The 23,143-nt window shown below is 43.7% G+C and overlaps 1 protein-coding gene and 1 long non-coding RNA gene across 2 annotated transcripts in view; one reads left to right on the top strand and one right to left on the bottom strand.

Annotated features, from left to right (window-relative positions):
* Positions 1–1,422: 1,422 nt before the first annotated feature.
* The window catches only part of kcnk18 (potassium channel, subfamily K, member 18), a 139,123-nt gene continuing 117,402 nt past the window's right edge, over positions 1,423–23,143 (top strand). Inside the window, exons 1-2 of the mRNA XM_033629811.2 lie at positions 1,423–1,826; positions 2,083–2,223. Coding sequence (XP_033485702.1) covers positions 1,598–1,826; positions 2,083–2,223 — 370 coding nt within the window. The 5' untranslated portion in view covers positions 1,423–1,597. The remainder of the gene's footprint in view (positions 1,827–2,082; positions 2,224–23,143) is intronic.
* Positions 9,189–11,368, bottom strand: LOC144458346 (uncharacterized). The gene is made up of 3 exons (XR_013487838.1): positions 11,223–11,368; positions 10,956–11,048; positions 9,189–9,526 (listed from the first exon to the last, which is right to left on the bottom strand). It is a non-coding gene; the product is annotated as an uncharacterized LOC144458346 (long non-coding RNA).

The following is a 23,143-nucleotide window of genomic DNA, read 5'->3' as shown; positions in this document are numbered from 1 at the left end:
ACATTCTACGGCACTGGGCTGACCCAAACCTGACGTAACAGAGCCATTTGATGAGCTGGGACAAAAGAGTATTAAATTTAAAGATATCTGCCCATGCGGCCGACGCTTGTCAGACGTTATAAATTCAGGGCCGATGTGTCGTCCTCAGGCCGACGTTGGCCAGATGTATGTGTGCTATCTGGGCTGATTGCTAGAAAAAGGCAAGAAGATGAATTCCGAACCAGGATGTGCTCTTTATTTCACCTCAGCACAACTTAATATTAGACATTCTAATATCCACACAGGCGGGAGGTCACTGACTCTGTATATGACTTTACTCTTACCACAACACTGTAACCTATTAGAATCATTTTGAAATACATAAACATTAATCACTGAGTCATGGGTAACAACTTCTTCAACTTATGGCCTGAAACACATTGTCTCACAGCATCCTGGGAAACTCCACCCATTTAGCCCCAACACATCTCATGTATATTAAGTGTTGTTTATTGGCCTTGAACTAAGTAGGTGAAAATGGCTTCATAGATTTTAGTCAAATAACTCAAAACTTAACTTAACCTTGACTTAACATAAAAAAATTATGTCAAGCTCACAGGGGAGGAATTTTTATGTTAAGTGAACATAAAGTTTTTATGTCATTTTGACAATCGGGGGCATTTGTAAAGAAATAACATTGAAATGTTGTGTCATGGATGGCTCGGGGTTAGCAGTTGCACCAATGACACGTTTCCCCTGTAAATATCAGATGGTTTAATTGAAATAAGCATTAGGGCACCCTCAAATTTATTTATTTTTTTTAAATTTTATATACTTTATTCATTCATTAAATTTTTTCACTGTTGTCGATTACACACAGGTCTGAACACACACAGGTCTGAACACATGCACAAACAGGACCTATACATGCACTAAGTGGAGGGATGTCAGAGTGGGGCTGCCCATGTCAGGCACTCCGATCGGTTGGGGGGGTTGGTGCCTTGCTCAAGGGCACCTTGGCAGTGCCCAGGACGTGCACCTCTCCAGGTACCAGTCCACACTCTATATTTTGGTCCGGACGGGGACTTGAACAGGCGACCCTCCGGTTCTCAACCCAAGTCCCTATGGACTGAGCTACTGCCACCCCCAATATCCATTAAAGATAAAGAATAAATATATACAGATCTGGAATTGTATGGAATTTATAATAATAAAAGAATAACTGCTACATCAGTATCAGCAAGTGAGTATTACAAAAACATCCTCTACTTTGATTGCTGGGATAAAACTTAATCACAATAATCTTGGTCTAATAGTGGTGGTGGTCTAATGTTTGTCAGAGCATCTGTCAGACTCTCCCAGAGCCCTCGGCAGTCAGAGAGGGTAGTAATAGACCATGAAGTCAATAACGGACTCCCTGGAGTCCTCCCTGCAGAGTTTGTAATGCATTTATGGATGATGTGGAGTGTTTACTCCCTGACTACAGCAGCCCTCCAGCCCTCCAGCACATTGCTGGAGCGTAAGCCAAGCTGACGGACGCGCAGTCGCTCTCCACACGGACTGTAGGGCTGTGGAGGAAGAGGCAGAGGAGGAAGAGGACAAAACAAGAAGAAAAACGATGTCAATGACCATGAAGAAAGGAATAAGTGCTAAGGCTGAGTCCAGAAAATGTGCAGCACGTTTCTGGAGGCTCTTTCCTCACCTTTTGCTGTCTCTGTCTCTGGTTGCATACGCTGCGCTGGGTGCGCTCATGTTCGAGCATATTGAAGGGAAGAATGCATTGACTACAAACCAGGAATACCATGAGTTCCTGGGTCAGATTGTCAGCACCATCCAGAACCTCACCAGTAAGTGGCCACAAATATCTGTTTTGGTGGCCTGCCAATTGATATTACCGTGCAACTCAACTTTTAAAACTAATTCATGGACTAATTCATGGACTTTTTACATTCGCCGATTAAATCTGTTTGTTAAATTTTCTTTCCAATGCTGATAAATGAATTTGGACCCTGCCATGCTTGAATCTTTGTCACAGAATGTTAACCAATTAACCATATTCAAATATCAGTATTAAATATCTAAATATTTCGTCTTCATGTTCAGATAACGCCTCCACACACCAACACATGGTGCAGCAAGTGGAGACTAAGATGCATGCCTTCAAGTCCATATGGTTCCAGAGACCTGACAGATGGGATTTTTTTGGCTCCATGTTCTTCTGTTGCACTGTCTTTACAACAGTTGGTAAGTCAGAAGGATCACCATAGCCACTTTAAGTTGCCTCAAATTTGTAGATATACATTGGGGATGTAACAGTTCACAAAATTCACAGTTCTGTTCATTCACAGTCGGTACATTTTCAATACAGCAAAAAAATGCCAGAGATGCCAGAGAAATTGTCTTGATTTTTAATTTTTTTGATTTTTTAATTTTTTAATTTTACACTATTCTTTTTTATTTTACTTTGAACAAAGGTGGAGCTTTATCTAAGTGCCTCCTTATTTATGTCAATAGAGAGCAAAGTATCAGTGTCATTTATTTCTCCCACTATGTGTCAGCGGTGAGTTTGCTACGCCCCACAGGTTTTTTGAGCTCTTTCAGTCAACATAACACATGAATAAACATCTCTGTTAAATGGTTGCTGCCAGCTTTACCATGTGTTTATTGGGTTTTGTCAAGTAATTGTGGAGTTGGTTATGGAGGGTTCGGAAGCATACAGACTATATTAACTGGTAGTGAATTAATCAACTGGGTCAGTTTAACAACAGCATGCACTAATTTGATTGATTAACTTTAATGTGAAACATAAAAATATACACAGTGTTCCTCTGCTTCATATAGCCTCTGGTACAATGAGGAACTGTTTTTTTTTTGTTTGTTTGTTTGTTGAATGTAGTTTGTACCTATTGGAGGGCTGCATAGCTCTGAGCAAACGGGGAAAAATAGACCAGCTGCAAAAAAAATTGTTCTTTACACCGCATTCCGTGGTGGCGGCACGGTACCACGGAAACAATGCCAATGTAAAGTCAATTAGAATCCTTTGTCGTGGTTTACACACGAATTCCCTGGTTCAACAACGTCACGTCATTGTTGTTTTCCTCAATGATATCTTTATTATTTCTACACAAAAAACACTAAAGTGTCCTTGATAACTCAACAATATAATCGGGTAATGATAAGGCCATAAACTAAAATAAATGTATTTTGCCAGCTTTTGATAGCATAGTGCTATAAGAGTACTGTGCTGTGGGTGTATGTGGCGCGGTCGACTACTGTTTTGTATTGTCTGCCGTCTGTGTGCTTCATTCCATTTCAGATTGCCGCCGGTCTGCCGCAACCCGAATCCAAACGCCACTATCTCTGTTAAGAAAAGTCTGTGTGTGTGTGTGTGTGTGTGTGTGTGCATTGCATTCAACTTCAACTGTTATGTAATTTAATTATTTATGCACATTGTTGCTCTTGTCACGTCATATATTTCATACACTTCATTTCTTTCTCCATATTTCCTTTGTACAGTCACATTATGCCATTTCCTGACTATTAGGCTACTATTCCACTCTGTAAATAGATTTTAAAATTTCAACATAATTTTAATATCATTTTTGCTTATTTCATTATTGTTATTATTTGTTTACTTTTTTCTATTTTTATTCTTCTGTCTTGCGTGTTTTGGGGAGCAAACACCAAGACACAATCTTTGTATGCTTACATTGGCTAATAAAACAGATTCTGATTGTATGTCATGCTGACATAAAATCCTAAAACCAAGAATCATAAAGATACAAAAAATCTCCAGGGTTGTTTAAATAGTAACCTATGGGTGAATGAGAACGGGTGGGTCTTATCAGCCCTAACCGTAACCCAGGCCCTTTAGACCTTCCTCCAAGCCTGTAGTAACGTTCTAGATTGTCAGTAGTATTGATTTCTCTGAGGATGACTCATTTTAGTAACTATTTAAAGTAAAAAAGAAAAAACAAACAAAACAAAGGCCTGGTATGACTTGTGTCAAAAAAAAAGAAAAAAAAATCTAAACTTTGTCTTAGAGCTAAACCAAATATATCATTGGAAAGGTCTCAACCTGGAGGATAACATGTGTCAGTATGAAGATTCTACATGACTCCTGCTTTAAAATACTGACCTTTGCACCGTGACCTCGGTGCATGTTTGAAGGCTTGTAATTCAGCAACAAAAGGGGGTACAGACATGGGACCAACTGTTATAGAGAGCTCTTGACCTCAGCTATCATGTGAGTGTAGTCAACAACTGTGGGTGCTGTCAGATATGGATAAAATATGGATAAAATTAATTTTCACCCATTTAGAAATTAGATATTTAAAATCTGATTACACAAATGTGTTTACCATCCCCTTAAAGTCCACAGTGTACTCTCAATTCAGTATTTACTACTTCCAAATCTAGGAAAAACACTAATTTTTTTTTAAAAACAATTCCCTAGGACCGCGCCATGCAGCGTGATACATATCAGCAACACAGTTGTAGTTCTTCTGATTTGCAAAGTAGGGTTCTAAATAGGGTCATAAAAAGATATATCTACTGAATATATCAAATATCTAGTAAAGCCAAACTAGTAATTGCACTGCACCTAGATGAACTATGTTAAGTAAGTAAAAAAAGTAAGGATGTTGTTTGATTTCAGATATTTTAGCTAGTACTCTAGAAATGGCGTTTTTGGTATGGTAGTTCTTCTGGCTTGTAGAGTTGTAAAATAGGGTCGTAAAAAGGTATATCTAATAAACATATCAAATATCTAGTACAGCCAAACTAGTAATTACACTGTATCTAGATGAGCTATGTTAAGAAAAAGTAAAGATGTTACTAAGAAAAAGTAAGGATGTTGTTTAATTTCAGATATTTTATCTAGTACTGTCGAAATGGCATTTTTGGGATGGTAGTTTTTCCGGTTGTAGAGTTGTCAAATAGGGTCGTAAAAAGTAAATCTACTGAATATATCAAATATCAAGTACAGCCAAACTATCATGTTATTATCATTATTATTATTATTATTATTATTATTACCATTGTTGAGGGGAAATTATAAAAGAGGAATATATTTGCCATTTTAATAACGTAAGGGGAACAATTTATCCTCTAATAACTATAATGGAACTACCTCATTACATCAAAATGTCAGTTATATCACACACAATTCAATGTTTTTAGAGGACAAACAATCATAACTAATGCACTATAATAAATTCAGTCAAATGATGATAAAAATAGCGATAAAATAAAGTTTTCTAAACTAGAAAACAACATTAACCACCGCCCATTGTGTGACGTTGTTGAATCTTTGTCATGGTGTGTCCACCACAACAAAGGATCCTAATTGACTTTACACTGGCATTGTTTCCGTGGTACCGGTAGCGACACCGGCACGTAATTTTAACCCATTACGTGCCCCCACCACGGAATGCGGTGTTAAGAGGTCGTGGTCGTTTCATGTATTTCTGTGAGATCGGGTAGTCTTTCTTACACACACTAACATAAACATAATAGACACAGTGGTCTACAGCACTATACCAGACATACAGTACAGGCCAAAAGTTTGAACACACCTTCTCATTCAATGCGTTTTCTTTATTTTCATGACTATTTACATTGTAGATTCTCACTGAAGGCATCAAAACTATGAATGAACACATGTGGAGTTATGTACTTAACAAAAAAAGGTGAAATAACTGAAAACATGTTTTATATTCTAGTTTCTTCAAAATAGCCACCCTTTGCTCTGATTACTGCTTTGCACACTCTTGGCATTCTCTCCATGAGCTTCAAGAGGTAGTCACCTGAAATGGTTTCCACTTCACAGGTGTGCCTTATCAGGGTTAATTAGTGGAATTTCTTGCTTTATCAATGGGGTTGGGACCATCAGTTGTGTTGTGCAGAAGTCAGGTTAATACACAGCCGACAGCCCTATTGGACAACTGTTAAAATTCATATTATGGCAAGAACCAATCAGCTAACTAAAGAAAAACGAGTGGCCATCATTACTTTAAGAAATGAAGGTCAGTCAGTCCGGAAAATTGCAGAAACTTTAAATGTGTCCCCAAGTGGAGTCACAAAAACCATCAAGCGCTACAACGAAACTGGCACACATGAGGACCGACCCAGGAAAGGAAGACCAAGAGTCACCTCTGCTTCTGAGGATAAGTTCATCCGAGTCACCAGCCTCAGAAATCGCAAGTTAACAGCAGCTCAGATCAGAGACCAGATGAATGCCACACAGAGTTCTAGCAGCAGACCCATCTCTAGAACAACTGTTAAGAGGAGACTGCGCAAATCAGGCCTTCATGGTCAAATAGCTGCTAGGAAACCACTGCTAAGGAGAGGCAACAAGCAGAAGAGATTTGTTTGGGCCAAGAAACACAAGGAATGGACATTAGACCAGTGGAAATCTGTGCTTTGGTCTGATGAGTCCAAATTTGAGATCTTTGGTTCCAACCGCCGTGTCTTTGTGAGACGCAGAAAAGGTGAACGGATGGATTCCACATGCCTGGTTCCCACTGTGAAGCATGGAGGAGGAGGTGTGATGGTGTGGGGGTGTTTTGCTGGTGACACTGTTGGGGATTTATTCAAAATTGAAGGCACACTGAACCAGCATGGCTACCACAGCATCCTGCAGCGACATGCCATCCCATCCGGTTTGCGTTTAGTTGGACGATCATTTATTTTTCAACAGGACAATGACCCCAAACACACCTCCAGGCTGTGTAAGGGCTATTTGACCAAGAAGGAGAGTGATGGAGTGCTGCGGCAGATGACCTGGCCTCCACAGTCACCGGACCTGAACCCAATCGAGATGGTTTGGGGTGAGCTGGACCGCAGAGTGAAGGCAAAGGGGCCAACAAGTGCTAAACACCTCTGGGAACTCCTTCAAGACTGTTGGAAAACCATTTCAGGTGACTACCTCTTGAAGCTCATGGAGAGAATGCCAAGAGTGTGCAAAGCAGTAATCAGAGCAAAGGGTGGCTATTTTGAAGAAACTAGAATATAAAACATGTTTTCAGTTATTTCACCTTTTTTTGTTAAGTACATAACTCCACATGTGTTCATTCATAGTTTTGATGCCTTCAGTGAGAATCTACGATGTAAATAGTCATGAAAATAAAGAAAACGCATTGAATGAGAAGGTGTGTCCAAACTTTTGGCCTGTACTGTATTCCAACACAAAGTCTGTCTACAACAGTGCAGGCAGTGACACAGACAGGTGCCAAGATGCAGTAAACATGGTGTCAAACATCACATTAATCTAACATTCTGATGGACTACTTCATGACCAAAATGCAAGTTCTTAAAGACAAATTATTTTTTGACTCACCAATGTTGTCCCTGTTCTGTCTGCTGATTTAATGTAGTAGGCCTACATTTATTTGATTTGATTTCTTTATTTAAGTGTCATGCTTCAAAGAAGCCCAGCCCTTATGGGCTTATAAGACACTTTATCTCAAAAACAGAAACAATGATCAAACATACAATTTGGAAACAACCAAGATACAAAACAGATGTACAATAATACAGATGTACAATAGTACAATGTAAACACAACAGTCCTCATGATTAGGACAGTGAACCCTATTCTAATCCACTGATATATCTCACTTAAAGAGCAAGGATTGCCTTCTATTCCAGGCTTTGAAAATGAAATTAGCAGTCTTAAAAACCTCAGTCTTAAATAACCACTCCAACTTCTGACCATCATCCGCCCAAAATAAATCAGTTTTTTGTTTTTGCATTTCATCAAGCAAGGGAACCCTTAAGTCCTCATACTGTGAACAATAAAACATGAAGTGAAATTCATTTTCAACCTCTTTTAGATCACAGACATTACATATCCTATTGTCTTCAGGTACCGCAATGAATCACCCCACTTCAATAGCGAGAGGTAGGATACCAGCTCTCAGCTGAGCACACATGTGTGCATTTAACAAACCTCCACAGAACAAATAATCTAAACAGTAAACGAACTCTGCACATATGATGGTCATTTTTTGAAACTTCTTGGTGGCAAACCTGCCAACCATTTAGTCCTCAGCAATATTTACGTTTAGGAGCAAACAACCCTTATGATGTCATAGAAATGTTATCATGGTTATTTCAGCTTGGCTAAATGGAAAACCTGCAGTATTACCTGGAAGAGAGGGTCTAGTGACAGACATTAAAAAATCAAACCAAAGGAACGCACATCTCACTGTCGGAGGGCACGTGCTGAGTCGATAGTCATAGATGAAAGAAGGGTGAATGACTCGCAACACTGCAGAACTCTGCAGAAAAAAAATATAATTTATTGCACTGTGACGTGTGTTTCGAGCTGTGTGCTCTTCGTCAGACAAACGAATACTGTGAGAGGCCATCTTAAATATAGCTGATCACATGTTGCAATTATGGTCACATGACAAGCAGCTGCAGTGAATACATGACACAGATCTGATGTGTTGATTACCTTAAATGAAACGAGCAATACATCCAGACACACACAAAGGTGTCCACATGTCAGAGAGTCTGGAGTCAAGTCTGAAGTCACCTGAGTCATGTATAAACATATATAAGTGTAAAACATGTCATAACACCCATCCGAAAGCGAGCACAGTACATGATATATCCACACATCTGAGATGTGATTCAAAACATGGGCTCAAGCCAAAAATACAATATACAATAATAATCATAACAGTATACAAATAGATATAAAGATCCAAATAGAGGGCATGCTCTAAAGATAACATAGCCCAAGCCATGTATCGGGCCAGAGAAGCTGTCATAAACGGTGGGTGACATCTCAAGGCGCCTCTATAAAAAGGTGCATAAATCAAAATACCGGTAGCTACCAGAAGTCCAATCCACCAGGAGGTAACTCGTAGGAGCAAGGGGGGAGGGGATTTTTGAATGGGGACAGAGTCAAAGGAAGGGGCGAATGTCCATATCTTCATTTAAGCCCCTGGGAGAAACAGTGTCCAAAGTGTACATCCAAAAGAGTTCACGTTGCAAGAGGAGATTGTTTATGTTGCCACCCCTCCGTGGGAGCTGTACGTGTTCAATGCCTGTGTATCTCAGGGAGGCAACATTATGTTTCATGAGGTTGAAGTGTTTAGCAACAGGGCTTCTCTGATCCTGTGTTTTTATGTTGCTTCTATGTTCTGCAATTCTATTCTTGAGGGGTCGTGAGGTTTTCCCAACATAAGCTAGTCCACAGGGGCATTTGAGTAGATATATCACATTGATAGTTTTGCATGAGATGATGCCTTTAATGGAATAAGATTTTCCTGTATGGGGGTGAGAGAATGTGTGGGTTTTGCGGGTGAAATTGCACTGTGTGCAGTTACCACATTTGTAATTGCCAGGTTCGGGTGTTCCCAGGAATGTGGAAGGAGTGGGCGGGGGGCCAGGGGGACAGTCTGCTCTCACCAGCATGTTTCTGATGTTAGAGGGTCTTCTAAAGATGATTCTTGGAGGCTGATTGAATTGTCCATGGGGTGCAGGGTCCGTGACCAAGATGTGCCAATGTTTTTTTATGGCTTCCGACATGTCCCTGGAGAGAGGAGAATAAGGTGTGGCACAAATAATGTTATTATTAGTACCTTTGGTCCTGGTGCGGTTCAAAAGTTCTGACTGTGTGGAATCCGAAAACTTCTGTGATGCGTGTGTGATCCATTCTTCTTTGTAACCCCTTAGTCTAAATCTGTGTTCTAAGTCCATCTTTTTTTCAGAGAAGTCAGTGTCGGAGCTGCATAAACGACGTATGTGGCTGAACTGTGAAACTGGAAGACCTTTTTTCAAAGAAGTTGGATGGTATGAGTGTCCATGAAGTAATGAATTTGTATCCGTAGGTTTTCTGTATAGTGTAGTGCTTAGCTGGCCATTGTTGTTGAGTACCAATACATCCAGAAAGTTCATTTTAAGTCTGTCCGAGCTCATGGTGAATTTCAAATGAGTGTGCTGTGTATTCATGAAGTGATGAAATTCTTTAAGTGACTCTTCTGTGGAGTTCCATATAAACCAGATATCATCAATGTATCTCTTGTAAGCAGAGATGTGTGGCAGGAAAGGGTTCACCACCGGATTCAGTATGACCTCCTGCTCCAACAGTCCAACAAACAGAGAGGCAAAGCTGGGGGACATTTTGGAGCCCATGCTGACTCCTGACACCTGTAAATAAAAATCATTTCCAAACATGAAGTAGTTGTTTGTCAACACAGTCTCCATGAGTTCAGGTAGACAGACTAGACTAGGTGTATTGGAATTATCAGAGTCCTGCTGGTGGAAAAAGTGTTCGGCTGCTCTTAAGCCTTCTTGTTTGGGTACACTTGTGTAGAGTGACTCAATGTCCATAGTCACCATAAAATTATTGTCTTGTGTAGGTTGTGCTTGCAGAGTTTTAATGAAATCAATGGAGTCTTTGGTGTATGAGGGAAGTGATGTGACACAGGGCTGTAGAAAATAGTCGACAAAAGCAGAAACTTTTTCTGTTAGAGAGCCGATTGCAGCGACTATGGGACGGCCAGGAGGGGTCACACTGTATGCCTTGTGGATTTTGGGCAGGGTGTAGAAGACAGGGGTGACAGGAGAGTTCACAGTCATGAAATCATACTCTTTTCTGGTGATTTCTTCTCTCTCAAGGAGGTCTCGAAGACAGGAGTGTACCCTGGTTTTGATTTCGGCTACAGGGTTTTTATCCAGTTTGCGGTAGAAGGCAGTATCATTAAGTTGTCTCCTGATTTCCTGTTCATATGCCCCTTTGTCAAGAATGACGAAAGCCCCGCCTTTATCTGCACTCTGCACAATAATGGATTTATCATTTTTCAGAGCTTTCAGTTCCATATGTTGTGTTGTGGTTAGGTTGTGTCTGATTTTATATTGTCTCTTTTTGCTCAACAGATTAGAAATGTCTCTCTCTATTAGTCTGCAGTATGTATCTACAGATGAGTTCCTGTGTTTAGGGGGGATGAATGTGGAATTACCTCTGAAAGGAGTGAATGATCTGGTAGAGGTGGTCGGTGGGGGTTCTGGATTGTCTGTAATCTCAGTTGTCATGGCTCCATCCACAGCATGATCTTGGGATTGAACAAAATCTGAGTTAGAGTGATCTTTAAAGAACTCCTTAAGGCGTAATCTGCGAAAGAATTTTTGCAGATCTATAAATACATTGAAGTCTTTAGCATGCGTGGTGGGACAAAAAGAAAGTCCTTCACTTAATGCTGAGAGACAATCGTTAGATATGGGCTTACTTGACAGGTTTAATATGTTTACATCCTGTTCCTGCTGCGGGTGTAGTAGGGCTCCCCTCTGGTGGTGCTTCCTCTGCCCCCTCCTTGTCTTCTTCCATTTGGGGGGGGGTCGGGACTGAGGTCGGTGAGGCTGCTGTGAGTGGCCTAAAAAAGGCCTGTGTTGAGAGCTGCTGGACTCTGAGTCCATGTTGAGTGAGGAGGTAGAATCCCCAGGGCTGAGGTCTCTGTGACGTCGTCCTCTGTAGCGTCGCCTCTGTTTGGCGTGCTGAATGGATTCTGGACATGTCCATTTATAGACTGCCCCTTGTTCATAGTCTCTGGCATCTCTCTCAAATTTTCTCTTTTTTGACAGAGTGACTTTCTGTTGAAGTTCAGTTTTTTTGCGGTCACATTCTTAAATTAGTTCATTCATTTCACTTTTTTCGGGCGCATCTGTCAGGAGTTGGTTTTTGAGTAGATTAAGGTCCTCTCTGGTCTTAGTTAACTGGGAGGAAATTTCTTGAATAGTGAGTGCCATCAGATCGAATGAGCACTTGTTCAATATTTCACACCACCGAGTTACAAAAGTTTCATTGTCTCTCCCAATTGCTGGGGTTTTCATGATGCGTAGCCCGCAGGGGATATGTTTAGCTCTTAGATAGTCACTCAGTCTAACAGCATGTTACACTGAGTGCAATTTTTACATGCTGTTACACTGAGTGACTATCTAAGAGCTAAACGTATCCCCCGCGGGCTACGCATCACGACCCCTCCTGGCCGTCCCATAGTCGCTGCAATCGGCTCTCTAACAGAAAAAGTTTCTGCTTTTGTCGACTATTTTCTACAGCCCTGTGTCACATCACTGCCCTCATACACCAAAGACTCCATTGATTTCATTAAAACTCTGCAAGCACAACCTACACAAGACAATAATTTCATGGTTACTATGGACATTGAGTCACTCTACACAAATGTACTCATACAAGAAGGCTTAAGAGCAGCCGAACACTTTCTCCACCAGCAGAACTCTGATAATTCCAATACACCTAGTCTAGTCTGTTTACCTGAACTCATGGAGACTGTGTTGACAAACAACTACTTCATGTTTGGAAATGATTTTTATTTACAGGTGTCAGGAGTCAGCATGGGCTCCAAAATGTCCCCCAGCTTTGCCTCTCTGTTTGTTGGACTGTTGGAGCAGGAGGTCATACTGAATCCGGTGGTGAACCCTTTCCTGCCACACATCTCTGCTTACAAGAGATACATTGATGATATCTGGTTTATATGGAACTCCACAGAAGAGTCACTTAAAGAATTTCATCACTTCATGAATACACAGCACACTCATTTGAAATTCACCATGAGCTCGGACAGACTTAAAATGAACTTTCTGGATGTATTGGTACTCAACAACAATGGCCAGCTAAGCACTACACTATACAGAAAACCTACGGATACAAATTCATTACTTCATGGACACTCATACCATCCAACTTCTTTGAAAAAAGGTCTTCCAGTTTCACAGTTCAGCCACATACGTCGTTTATGCAGCTCCGACACTGACTTCTCTGAAAAAAAGATGGACTTAGAACACAGATTTAGACTAAGGGGTTACAAAGACGAATGGATCACACACGCATCACAGAAGTTTTCGGATTCCACACAGTCAGAACTTTTGAACCGCACCAGGACCAAAGGTACTAATAATAACATTATTTGTGCCACACCTTATTCTCCTCTCTCCAGGGACATGTCGGAAGCCATAAAAAAACATTGGCACATCTTGGTCACGGACCCTGCACCCCATGGACAATTCAATCAGCCTCCAAGAATCATCTTTAGAAGACCCTCTAACATCAGAAACATGCTGGTGAGAGCAGACTGTCCCCCTGGCCCCCCGCCCACTCCTTCCACATTCCTGGGAACACCCGAACCTGGCAATTACAAATGTGGTAACTGCACACAGTGCAATTTCACCCGCAAAACCCACACATTCTCTCACCCCCATGCAGGAAAATCTTATTCCATTAAAGGCATCATCTCATGCAAAACTATCAATGTGATATATCTACTCAAATGCCCCTGTGGACTAGCTTATGTTGGGAAAACCTCACGACCCCTCAAGAATAGAACTGCAGAACATAGAAGCAACATAAGAACACAGGATCAGAGAAGCCCTGTTGCTAAACACTTCAACCTCATGAAACATAATGTTGCCTCCCTGAGATACACAGGCATTGAACACGTACAGCTCCCACGGAGGGGTGGCAACATAAACAATCTCCTCTTGCAACGTGAACTCTTTTGGATGTACACTTTGGACACTGTTTCTCCCAGGGGCTTAAATGAAGATATGGACATTCGCCCCTTCCTTTGACTCTGTCCCCATTCAAAAATCCCCTCCCCCCTTGCTCCTACGAGTTACCTCCTGGTGGACTGGATTTCTGGTAGCTACCGGTATTTTGATTTATGCACCTTTTTATAGAGGCACCTTGAGATGACACCCACCGTTTATGACAGCTTCTCTGGCCCGATACATGGCTTGGGCTATGTTATCTTTAGAGCATGCCCTCTATTTGGATCTTTATATCTATTTGTATACTGTTATGATTATTATTGTATATTGTATTTTTGGCTTGAGCCCATGTTTTGAATCACATCTCAGATGTGTGGATATATCATGTACTGTGCTCGCTTTCGGATGGGTGTTATGACATGTTTTACACTTATATATGTTTATACATGACTCAGGTGACTTCAGACTTGACTCCAGACTCTCTGACATGTGGACACCTTTGTGTGTGTCTGGATGTATTGCTCGTTTCATTTAAGGTAATCAACACATTCAATTCAATTCAATTCAATTTTATTTATAAAGCCCAATATCACAAATCACAATTTGCCTCACAGGGCTTTACAGCATACGACATCCCTCTGTCCTTAAGACCCTCACAGCGGATAAGGAAAAACTCCCCAAAAAAAACCCCTTTAACGGGGGAAAAAAAAAAAACGGTAGAAACCTCAGGAAGAGCAACTGAGGAGGGATCCCTCTTCCAGGACGGACAGACGTGCAATAGATGTCGTACAGAACAGATCAGCATAATAAATTAACAGTAATCCATATGACACAATGAGACAGAGAGAGAGAGAGAGAGAGAGAGAGAGAGAGATGCAGGTAATGACAGTAGCTTACAACAACATTAATGAAAGTAATAATATTATAGTTATAGTTCTGGCTACTGTGGTACAATATGTTGAAAGTATGTATTAATATCAGACAGTATACTTGTGTGACAATAGTCATATGTGTATAATAACAGTAGAAGTATGACTAATGACTAATGATGGCAGCAGCAGCAGGAGGCATCTGGCAGGACCACGGCAGCAGCACAACCACACACGTCACACTGTCCAGGCACCGCTGCGCACCGCATCAGATCTGTGTCATGTAATCACTGCAGCTGCTTGTCATGTGACCATAATTGCAACATGTGATCAGCTATATTTAAGATGGCCTCTCACAGTATTTGTTTGTCTGACGAAGAGCACACAGCTGGAAACGTACGTCACGGTGCAATAAATTATATTTTTTTTCTGCAAAGAGTTCTGCAGTGTTGCGAGTCATTCACCCTTCTTTCATCTAGTGACAGACATTATCATGTTGCATTATAAGACTTGACAAACATGTTTGTTGTCAGTCCATTAACACAGAGCTATACCTCATGATCTTTTGTTTCAGTTGTCTTCACCTTGTTACAGTGAAGTTTCATTTGGCTTATAAAGAAAGCTCAGTTTCCCTACTCATCAGATTAATTATAAGAGGCTGGTGGTTTTACCAAATGGCTGATTAATCAGCGCCGATAGGACGTTTAAGGAAGTAGTTACCGGCAGATCATGGCTAGTGGCAGGCTCCGCTAGTCACAAGGGAACGTACGCCACTAACCAGAGCTGAAGATTCAGAAATAATCAGAATCAGAAATAATATATTGATCCCTGGGGGGAAATTGTGGTTGTGAAGTCGCTCTTATATAAAGCATAGAGCATTATAGAAGTAGAAATAAGACTAAGTATTCAAAAATATAAAAATAAAATATGTGCAATGTGCTATACTAGAATGTAATACATTTAGAAATGTAAAATATGCATAATGTGTTGAGAATGTTAAAGATGACCTATTATGTTTTTAGGGGTTTTCCCTCTTCTTTAGTGTGTTATATAGCATTTTTCTGCCTCTATAAGGTCTGCTAAGTCCAGGCTAAAGGGAGTTCTGTCTCCCCACAGACACACAGCTCCTGACCTGCCTGAAACGTTCGGTTACGTTGTAACCTTGGGTCTCTGAGTGAAGAGACTATCTCTCCACACAGTTACATATTCCATATGTATGGGGACTGATCCCACTGGGACAGTTGACGTGAATATTTCTTTAAGACACACCACTACGTGGCCTATGCGCGGGCTTAAAAGCCCCAGGTGCGCATGTAATCACTGATACATTGATTGGAACGGTTTCAGAGTGGCCTTGCCCTGGAGAGATAGTCTCTTCACTCAGAGAACCAAGGTTACAACGTAACCGAACGTTCTCTATTGTATCGAGACTATCTCTCCACACAGTTACATATTCCATATGTACGGGGACCCTGTAAGACACACCGCGAGGAGACTGAGGAGACAGAGCAGATGCACCCCCTCAAGTTCACCCCAGGATCCCTGACCCTGGTAATCGAATGAGACGTCACCGCCACCAGAGTGCTCTAAAACAGTGCGTGTGAATACAAAACACCCAGTAAAATGCTATATACAAATATACAGAATACACATACACAGGCTCTTGACACCGCCAGATGCTGCGTGTCACTGCCCCCTGCTGAGGCGCCAGACGCAGCCACAAGCATGACCGACCCCGCAAGATGCAAGGGTCAGGTGTACATGTATGGAGGCCGCTCAGATGGCCTGCCCTCTGCTAGGCCAACTGACAAGAAAATAATAAGACATCTCCCTGGCTCACCCGCACAGGGGCATAGTGAAAATCGCTATGAGGAACACAGCCTTGAGTGATAACCACTTCATGTCCACTGACACCGGGGGTCCGAAGGGTTCCCGTTGTAAGGCAGCCAGCACCAGGTTGAGGTCCCATGTTGGGACAGCCAAACTTCTGCTGCATGGAGCAAGCCTCACAGCACCTTTCAGAAACTGTGAGATGAGGCTGCAGTCACCATCGGCCAACCTGTTACCCCCAACACGAGCGGCCTTGATTGCTGCCACCATACCCCTAAGGGTACCAAGGTCAGCCTCACCTCCTCCACCTGGACCCTCAGCAGCAGGGTTGGAAGGAGACTGAATGGGGAAAAGGCATACAGCAGCCCCGGAGGCCATTGGTGCGCCAGGGCAAGGACGCCCGGGGGGGGGTCGTCTCTCCCCATGGAAAGAACAGCGGGCAGTGCGCTTTCTTCCTGGATGTGAACAGAATGGCCACTGCCCTGCCGAAATGACATCAGATTTCCTCAACCACCTCCAGGCGCAGTCGCCGTTCCCCTGGGGTCAGGCCACCCCTGGAGAACAGGTGCACACGCATAGCTCTGAGTGACAGGAATCGTGTGCCTGCCCATGACCACAGCCTGTATGCCCCCCTGCGAAGGCGTGGGGAGCCCAAGCCCCCCTGCCTGTTGACATAAGCCACCACCACCTTGCTGTTCAGTCTCACACGCACATGATGGCCCTGCAGGCTTGGTGCAAAGTGCCGAAGTGCCAAGTAAATGGCACCGATGTGTTGGTCCATCCAGGGACCACTCCAGCTCCCGCTGGTGCCCTCGCCCTCGGGGACCGTGCCCCATCCTGCCGGGGACGCATCCGAAGAGATCACCTGGCAACGCAGCGCTGGACCCAGCAAACTCCCCCTTGAGATGTTGGCCGGGGTCTTCCACCATTTTAGGGCCACACGCAGCCCTCTGGTGACCCACACTGTGGCTTGTAGGTGCCTCTGTGGGCATAGCCCCCAGAAAAAGAGAGACCTCTGTACTGGGCACATGTGCAGAAGAGGGCGAAGATAAAGCTTCCAGGTAACCTTGGCTCCCAGTTGAAAATGAGAGAGGCAGATCCTGGGGGATTCCTTCCTCCCCTGTGTCAGCGTCAGAGAGACACCGAAGGGGAGGACACAGAACCCGAAGGCTCTGTGTCCTCCCCTTCGGCATCTCCCCAGCCGGAGGGTACCGTCCCGATCCGGGACAAGGAAATAACGGGAATAAAACCCCGCCCGTTGGTTCTCCCTCCCCACCTCCCTGATAGCCCTCTGGATGCATCCAGCTGGCCCCTCAGATCCCCCTGACTCCAGTTAGACTGAGGAGGCTCAGGCTGCTGCGGCTGAGGCCGGCACCAGTCCTGGCTCCGCCTTAGAGCACCAGACACCTCTCGAGCACAGCGGCGAGCTTCCTGCGCCTGCTGAAGCATCCTAGACGCATCCGGCCCAAACATTGCCGCTGGCTCTACGGGCAGCTTGAGTAGACAAGCTCTATCCTCTCGCTGCAGCATGGACTGCGACAGCCATAGGTGGTGTCTGACTGTCCAGAATCCCAACATGGCTTTACCAGCCGCCTCTGCCTGCAGCAGAGACCTGCTGCAGCTCCATCAGCAGGTCATCACTTCACCCCTCCTTCAGCTGCTGAGTTAGATGGCGTTGGTACAGAGATAATATGGCCCCTGTATTGGCCAGCTGGGTCTGGACCGCCATAGCACTGTGCATTTTGGTGAGCAAGGCATCCCAAGAACTGACTGAGATGGAGACACCAAGGCCGCCAAAACCTGGTCCACCGGAGGTAACGGCCCACAGTCTATCTTCTCCCTATTGTGAACTGCCGCTAGGCGTCTACAGAGCCCCGACCAGCGATCTGATGGTGTCTGAACTGCTTCCGGAGCACGTCCTCAAAGTCTGAGAGGAGGGGCACCAGGAAGCGTGTGGACCCCCCCCCCCCCCCCTCCGCTTCATCATCAAAACAGGAGGGGGCAGGCCCCTGATCAGATGGCAATTCAATATTCAACGCAGCAGCTGCACGACTCACAATCTCCTGAAGGAAAGGGGGCTGCTGCTCACGATCTTATATGACTGTCTCCCCTTGCTCCGAGGGGAACACATCGTCTGAGGGCTCCAGGTTAATAATATCAATCTCCCTATCTGACTCTGAGTCAGATTGGCAGCCCCTATCGGCCCCAACTAATATCATGGTGGAGGGTCCAGGGGCGGGAGGCTTGCTAGTTGATGCCTGCAGCCCATGTGACACAAATCGCTCATGCCTGATTGATTTAATCACAGTATTGGAGGGTGAAGGGGCACCTTTGCCAGCTGCACTCTGCACTGCTGGAGCTGCAGTCCTAGGACGCTTAGCCGACTGCAGTCCATAAGCAGGTGTAGGTGGCTGTGTCCTAAACACATGGCAGCAGGCCTCCCTTAACCTCGCTGACAAGCAAAAACAGCTTATACATGAGGATGGGTCATCCCTTGCCATGAGTGCATGATCACTGCCTAAACAAATCACACAATAATCATGGCCATCCTCTGCAGGCATTTGCGCATTGCAGCCCCTGCACGGAGGTCCCTCTCGGCTTGCCATACGGACATACCGCGCAAACCAGGAAGTGCCCTCGCATGTTGTGCCTTATGTTTGTAGCAACGGCAGCTAACTGTTGCTACGGTGGTTTGTGGACACAGCAGCGAGCCTCCGCGCTATTCCCGCCGACTTCGACAGCAGATAATGTGTGTCAGTGCTTGCTGTATACGCATAGGAGGCAGGTGCGTTAGCCGGACACCCAGCGATACACCTCACGACACTCCCGAAGGACACCAGGCAGAGAGGGATGCCACACCACATCTGCCGACCAAGTCAGCTTCGGTGGTGGACTATACCTGGGCGCGTTAGCAGAGCGGATCGTGCAATACGCCTTACAGTACCCCTTTTACGCCAAGTTACTTTTCCAAACGAAGGATAAGAGAATAAAGAACAAAGGCAGACCAGCAATTCCGAGAGGGGCCCGGAGACCGACTCTCTGCTCACACAACCGGTAAGTGGATCTACGCTAATCTCCCTTTTCAACAACGTATGCTCTCACGTCTCCTACTGCCAGAGTGGAAATCAATGAATCAGTGATTACATGCGCACCTGGGGCTTTTAAGCCCGCGCATGGGCCACATAGTGGTGTGTCTTAAAGAAATATCCACATCAACTGTCCCAGTGGGATCAGTCTCTGTACATATGGAATATGTAACTGTGTGGAGAGATAGTCTCAATACGATAGAGAACAGCTTGTTTGAATTTCCCGCCATTATTTCCGTTCATTCTTAACAACATGCAGTTAGCATGGCACATGCCTGCTGGCCACTGAGCCGCACCCCCAAACACACCTGCTCCCAGCAGAGGCGGAGCAGAGAGGCTGCAGAGTTTGAACCGTTTAGGAGCTGTTGAGGAGACACCATGTCTAGGAGACACTGCTTTCTTCATTGTGACCAAAAATCACCCTTGTTTGGACTGCCAAAGGACGAAGGAACAAGTGGTTGGAATTTATTTTTGATATAATTCCTCCACAATACAACCCGGACATTTTACTGTGTTCCCCCTATTTTCCCGAGGAATGCTTCACAAACTGGCAACATATTACTCCTGGATTTTCACTGCAGTTACAGCTGAAAGACGAGGCAGTTCCCTTTGTTGGACAAATCTGGAGATTCGGGATCAATACCTGTAAGTATGCTTTACGAGTTGTGAATTTGTTGTGTAAAAACAAACTAGGAAGCTGCTGCTGAGTGTTAAAGTGTGGAGTAAGTTAGATGGCTGTAGGAGCTAACATTAGGCTGTACACCCAGTGTTTAGCTGTAGGCCTTGGCTAACTGGCTAACCAAAGCTATTGTTTTGAAATGCTGTTGCTACTCGGCATACAGTGAATTAAACTGCTAGCTGGGTGGTTTCAGTAAGATGAATTTAATGACTTAATGGTGGAAAATCTAACAGAGCTAAGATGTGCAGCATGTCCATATTGACAAAAGTTGACACATTTCTATGTGTGATGCCCAAGCTAAGCAGCTAACTGCTGCCAGCTCGGGGTCATCCCTATGTTCTATGTTCCCCACTTACCACCCAAAAAGGTTCTATGTTTCCCGGGTAAGAGGGGAACATAGAACCTTTTTTTTTTTAGTAAGCGGGAAACATAGAACCCTTTTTGATTGAGCAGGGAACATAGAACCCGGGAAACATAGAACCTTATTTGGGTAAGCGGGGAACATAGAATCTTTTTTTCAGGGTTAAGTGGGGAACATAGAACCGAGGGAAACATAGATACGCTCCCGCCAGCTCGAGCGATTAGCCGACAGGCATCAGTCAGGTCTGGGGCGGAAGTAAGAGCTGCATTTGTCAAAATGTGTGGTTGCCTTCAGTGTGATTGTGAATCGGCTTTTGAGGAGGACCTATTATGCTTTCTCCCTTTTCCTTTGTGTTTTACACAGCGTTATAGCTGTAGGTCTCTAGGTCTCGGCTAACCGGCTAACCAATAGAGTTGTTTTGAAACGCTTTTTCTACGCTGTGCTCTGTCATCTTCACGTACAAGCACACACATACACGACACAGTAATCTGTGAACAGCTGGGCAGCCGCAGTGGAAACAAAGTGAAGATAACTCAAAAATTACTCGAGATGATGGCAGCTACACTTGTTACTGCAAGTGCCAATAAACCTTAGCGAGTAAGAAGCCAATAATTTATCAATACATGTGTTCAGCAAGCATGAACATGCAAACATGTAGAAAGTGATATTCAATATGCTCCGTCCACAGTCTCTTATCCACCGTCACAAACGTTATGTGTTAAAGGGGATTTATGGTTGTGCATAGACTCTACGCATGTAGCCTATGCATGTCGCTTATGCATGTCGCTTATGCCGTTGTGAGCATTTTAACTTCTGTGGTGGTGTGTTTCTATCACTCTGCAGTTACACCCCCAAAACACTAGTCGGCGGCGGAGGTTTTGGTGAAGTGCTGTAAAGTTTACTTGATTCAAAACACACCCAAAACACACATTAATGGCTTACTAGAGACAATTTCAAACACAAGTACACAAATTGGCTTCAGTACAACTCGCAACATTCACAGACACTAAACACTTAATCCGTTAATCCGTTAATCCGGACACATTTTCCCCACAAATACAACATGCTAACGCTTTTAGCACAAGCCTATGGCATTTTACATTGTATAAATTAGCCTAGCAACTAGCAATCTTTTCATCTTCTCATATAACGGCAACATTTAACAAAGGTAACGGCACACAGTTTGGCTCCATTACAACTCACAAAGTTCACTGACACCTGTCTTGTACTAAACACATTTTTAAACAAATACAACATGCTGTTCTTAGCACAAGCCTATGGCATTTTACATTGTATTGATTAGCCTAGGGGCTGGCGAGCTTTCCCCCTTCTCATATAAAACCAGGGACAACAGCAACATCTAACTAAGGTAACGGCACACAACTTGGCTCCATTACAACTCACAAGGTTCACTGACAAAACTGTCATACTAAACACGTTTTCCCAACAAATACAAAATGCTAACGTTATTAGCACAAGCCTGTGGTATTTTACATTGTATAAATTAGCCTAGCGATGAGCAGAGATTTCCTCTCCTCATATGAAACCTGGATAAATCCCTAATATAAAATGCGTTTTTAATGGAGGCCTTACTGTCTTCACTGTTTATTGTCTATTATCTGTGAACTAAAAGTAAATACAAGCTCCGTTTCCACTGAGGGATATGGTGTCAGTTAGAACTGCACGATTGATCTGATCGCAGTTGCAATCGCGATGTCAGGCTGTGTGATTACATAACTGCATAAAAGGCTGCGATTTGCGATTTAATGTAAATGAATGTTAACGTGTGTGCCTGTGGACGTGACTACCTCTCTTGTAGTGTGTGAAGTTTGTTGACATTACGCCTACAAGCTATCCTGGTGTGTGCAGCATGTATGGTCAGGTGACCACCCGGCGTGCAGCAGTGACCAACATGGATGCTGAAGAAGAGCATGAGCACGACCATGAACAAGCTGTGTTGGTGGCGAAAAATAACCCAGTGCCTATTATATGGCTATACTTTGGATTCAGGTACGGCGACGTTGACCAGAAAGACGTGCTGTGTAAAACTTTAAAAGTTAAAGTCGCCACGACCCGCGGTAACACGACCAATCTATATCAACACTTAAGACAGCACAGAGAAAAGTAGGTGGAATGCATGCGAGAGAAAGCCAAGCCAAGTAATGTTAAAGACAAAGAGACAACTGAAAGCCGTCAGAGCCTCATAAAACAACAACAAAGCACAATTACACATCTGTAAGTGTCACGCCATACGACTACACCTCAAAGAGACACAGGAAAATCACGGACTCCATGACATCTATGTAATAACAGCTGAAAAATTGAGCAATTTTGCTCGGTTTCAGCCCACATGACATGCTGCTGTGTTGCGCAATGGCCTATTTACATGCTGGTATTTGTCATTTACGTGACAATGCCTGAACGCAACACAGGCTCCCTTCCACTGTGTGTACAGTGCCGTGCTGTACTGCTGTGCAAGAGCCGTGTTTGACTGTGCGTAACAGCATTCTGTTGATAATCATTTACACACTGTCCCTAACAATAACTGTCAGGTCAGGCCAGTGCCCCCCTAATATAATGTAGGGGAAACACTGGATCGGTCAAGGAGACTCATGATACCATTTATTTATTATATTGTAATCGCAATCGCAAATTGCGATATTGTCCACCAAAATCGCAATCGCACATTTTTATCAAATCGTGCAGCACTAGTGTCAGTATACAGTGTCAGACAGGAGGTCTGCATCACTGCAACGCGTAGTTACAATTTTGGGGAGGTGCACGTTAGGCTACGGCGTAGCTACTGCGTCGATTCAATGCA

This window comes from Epinephelus lanceolatus, chromosome 17, assembly GCF_041903045.1.
Source record: "Epinephelus lanceolatus isolate andai-2023 chromosome 17, ASM4190304v1, whole genome shotgun sequence".
NCBI classification, from domain to species: Eukaryota; Metazoa; Chordata; class Actinopteri; order Perciformes; family Serranidae; genus Epinephelus; species Epinephelus lanceolatus.
The sequence above is the reverse complement of the archived record's forward strand: the minus strand, read 5'-3'. Positions and strand labels throughout refer to the sequence as shown.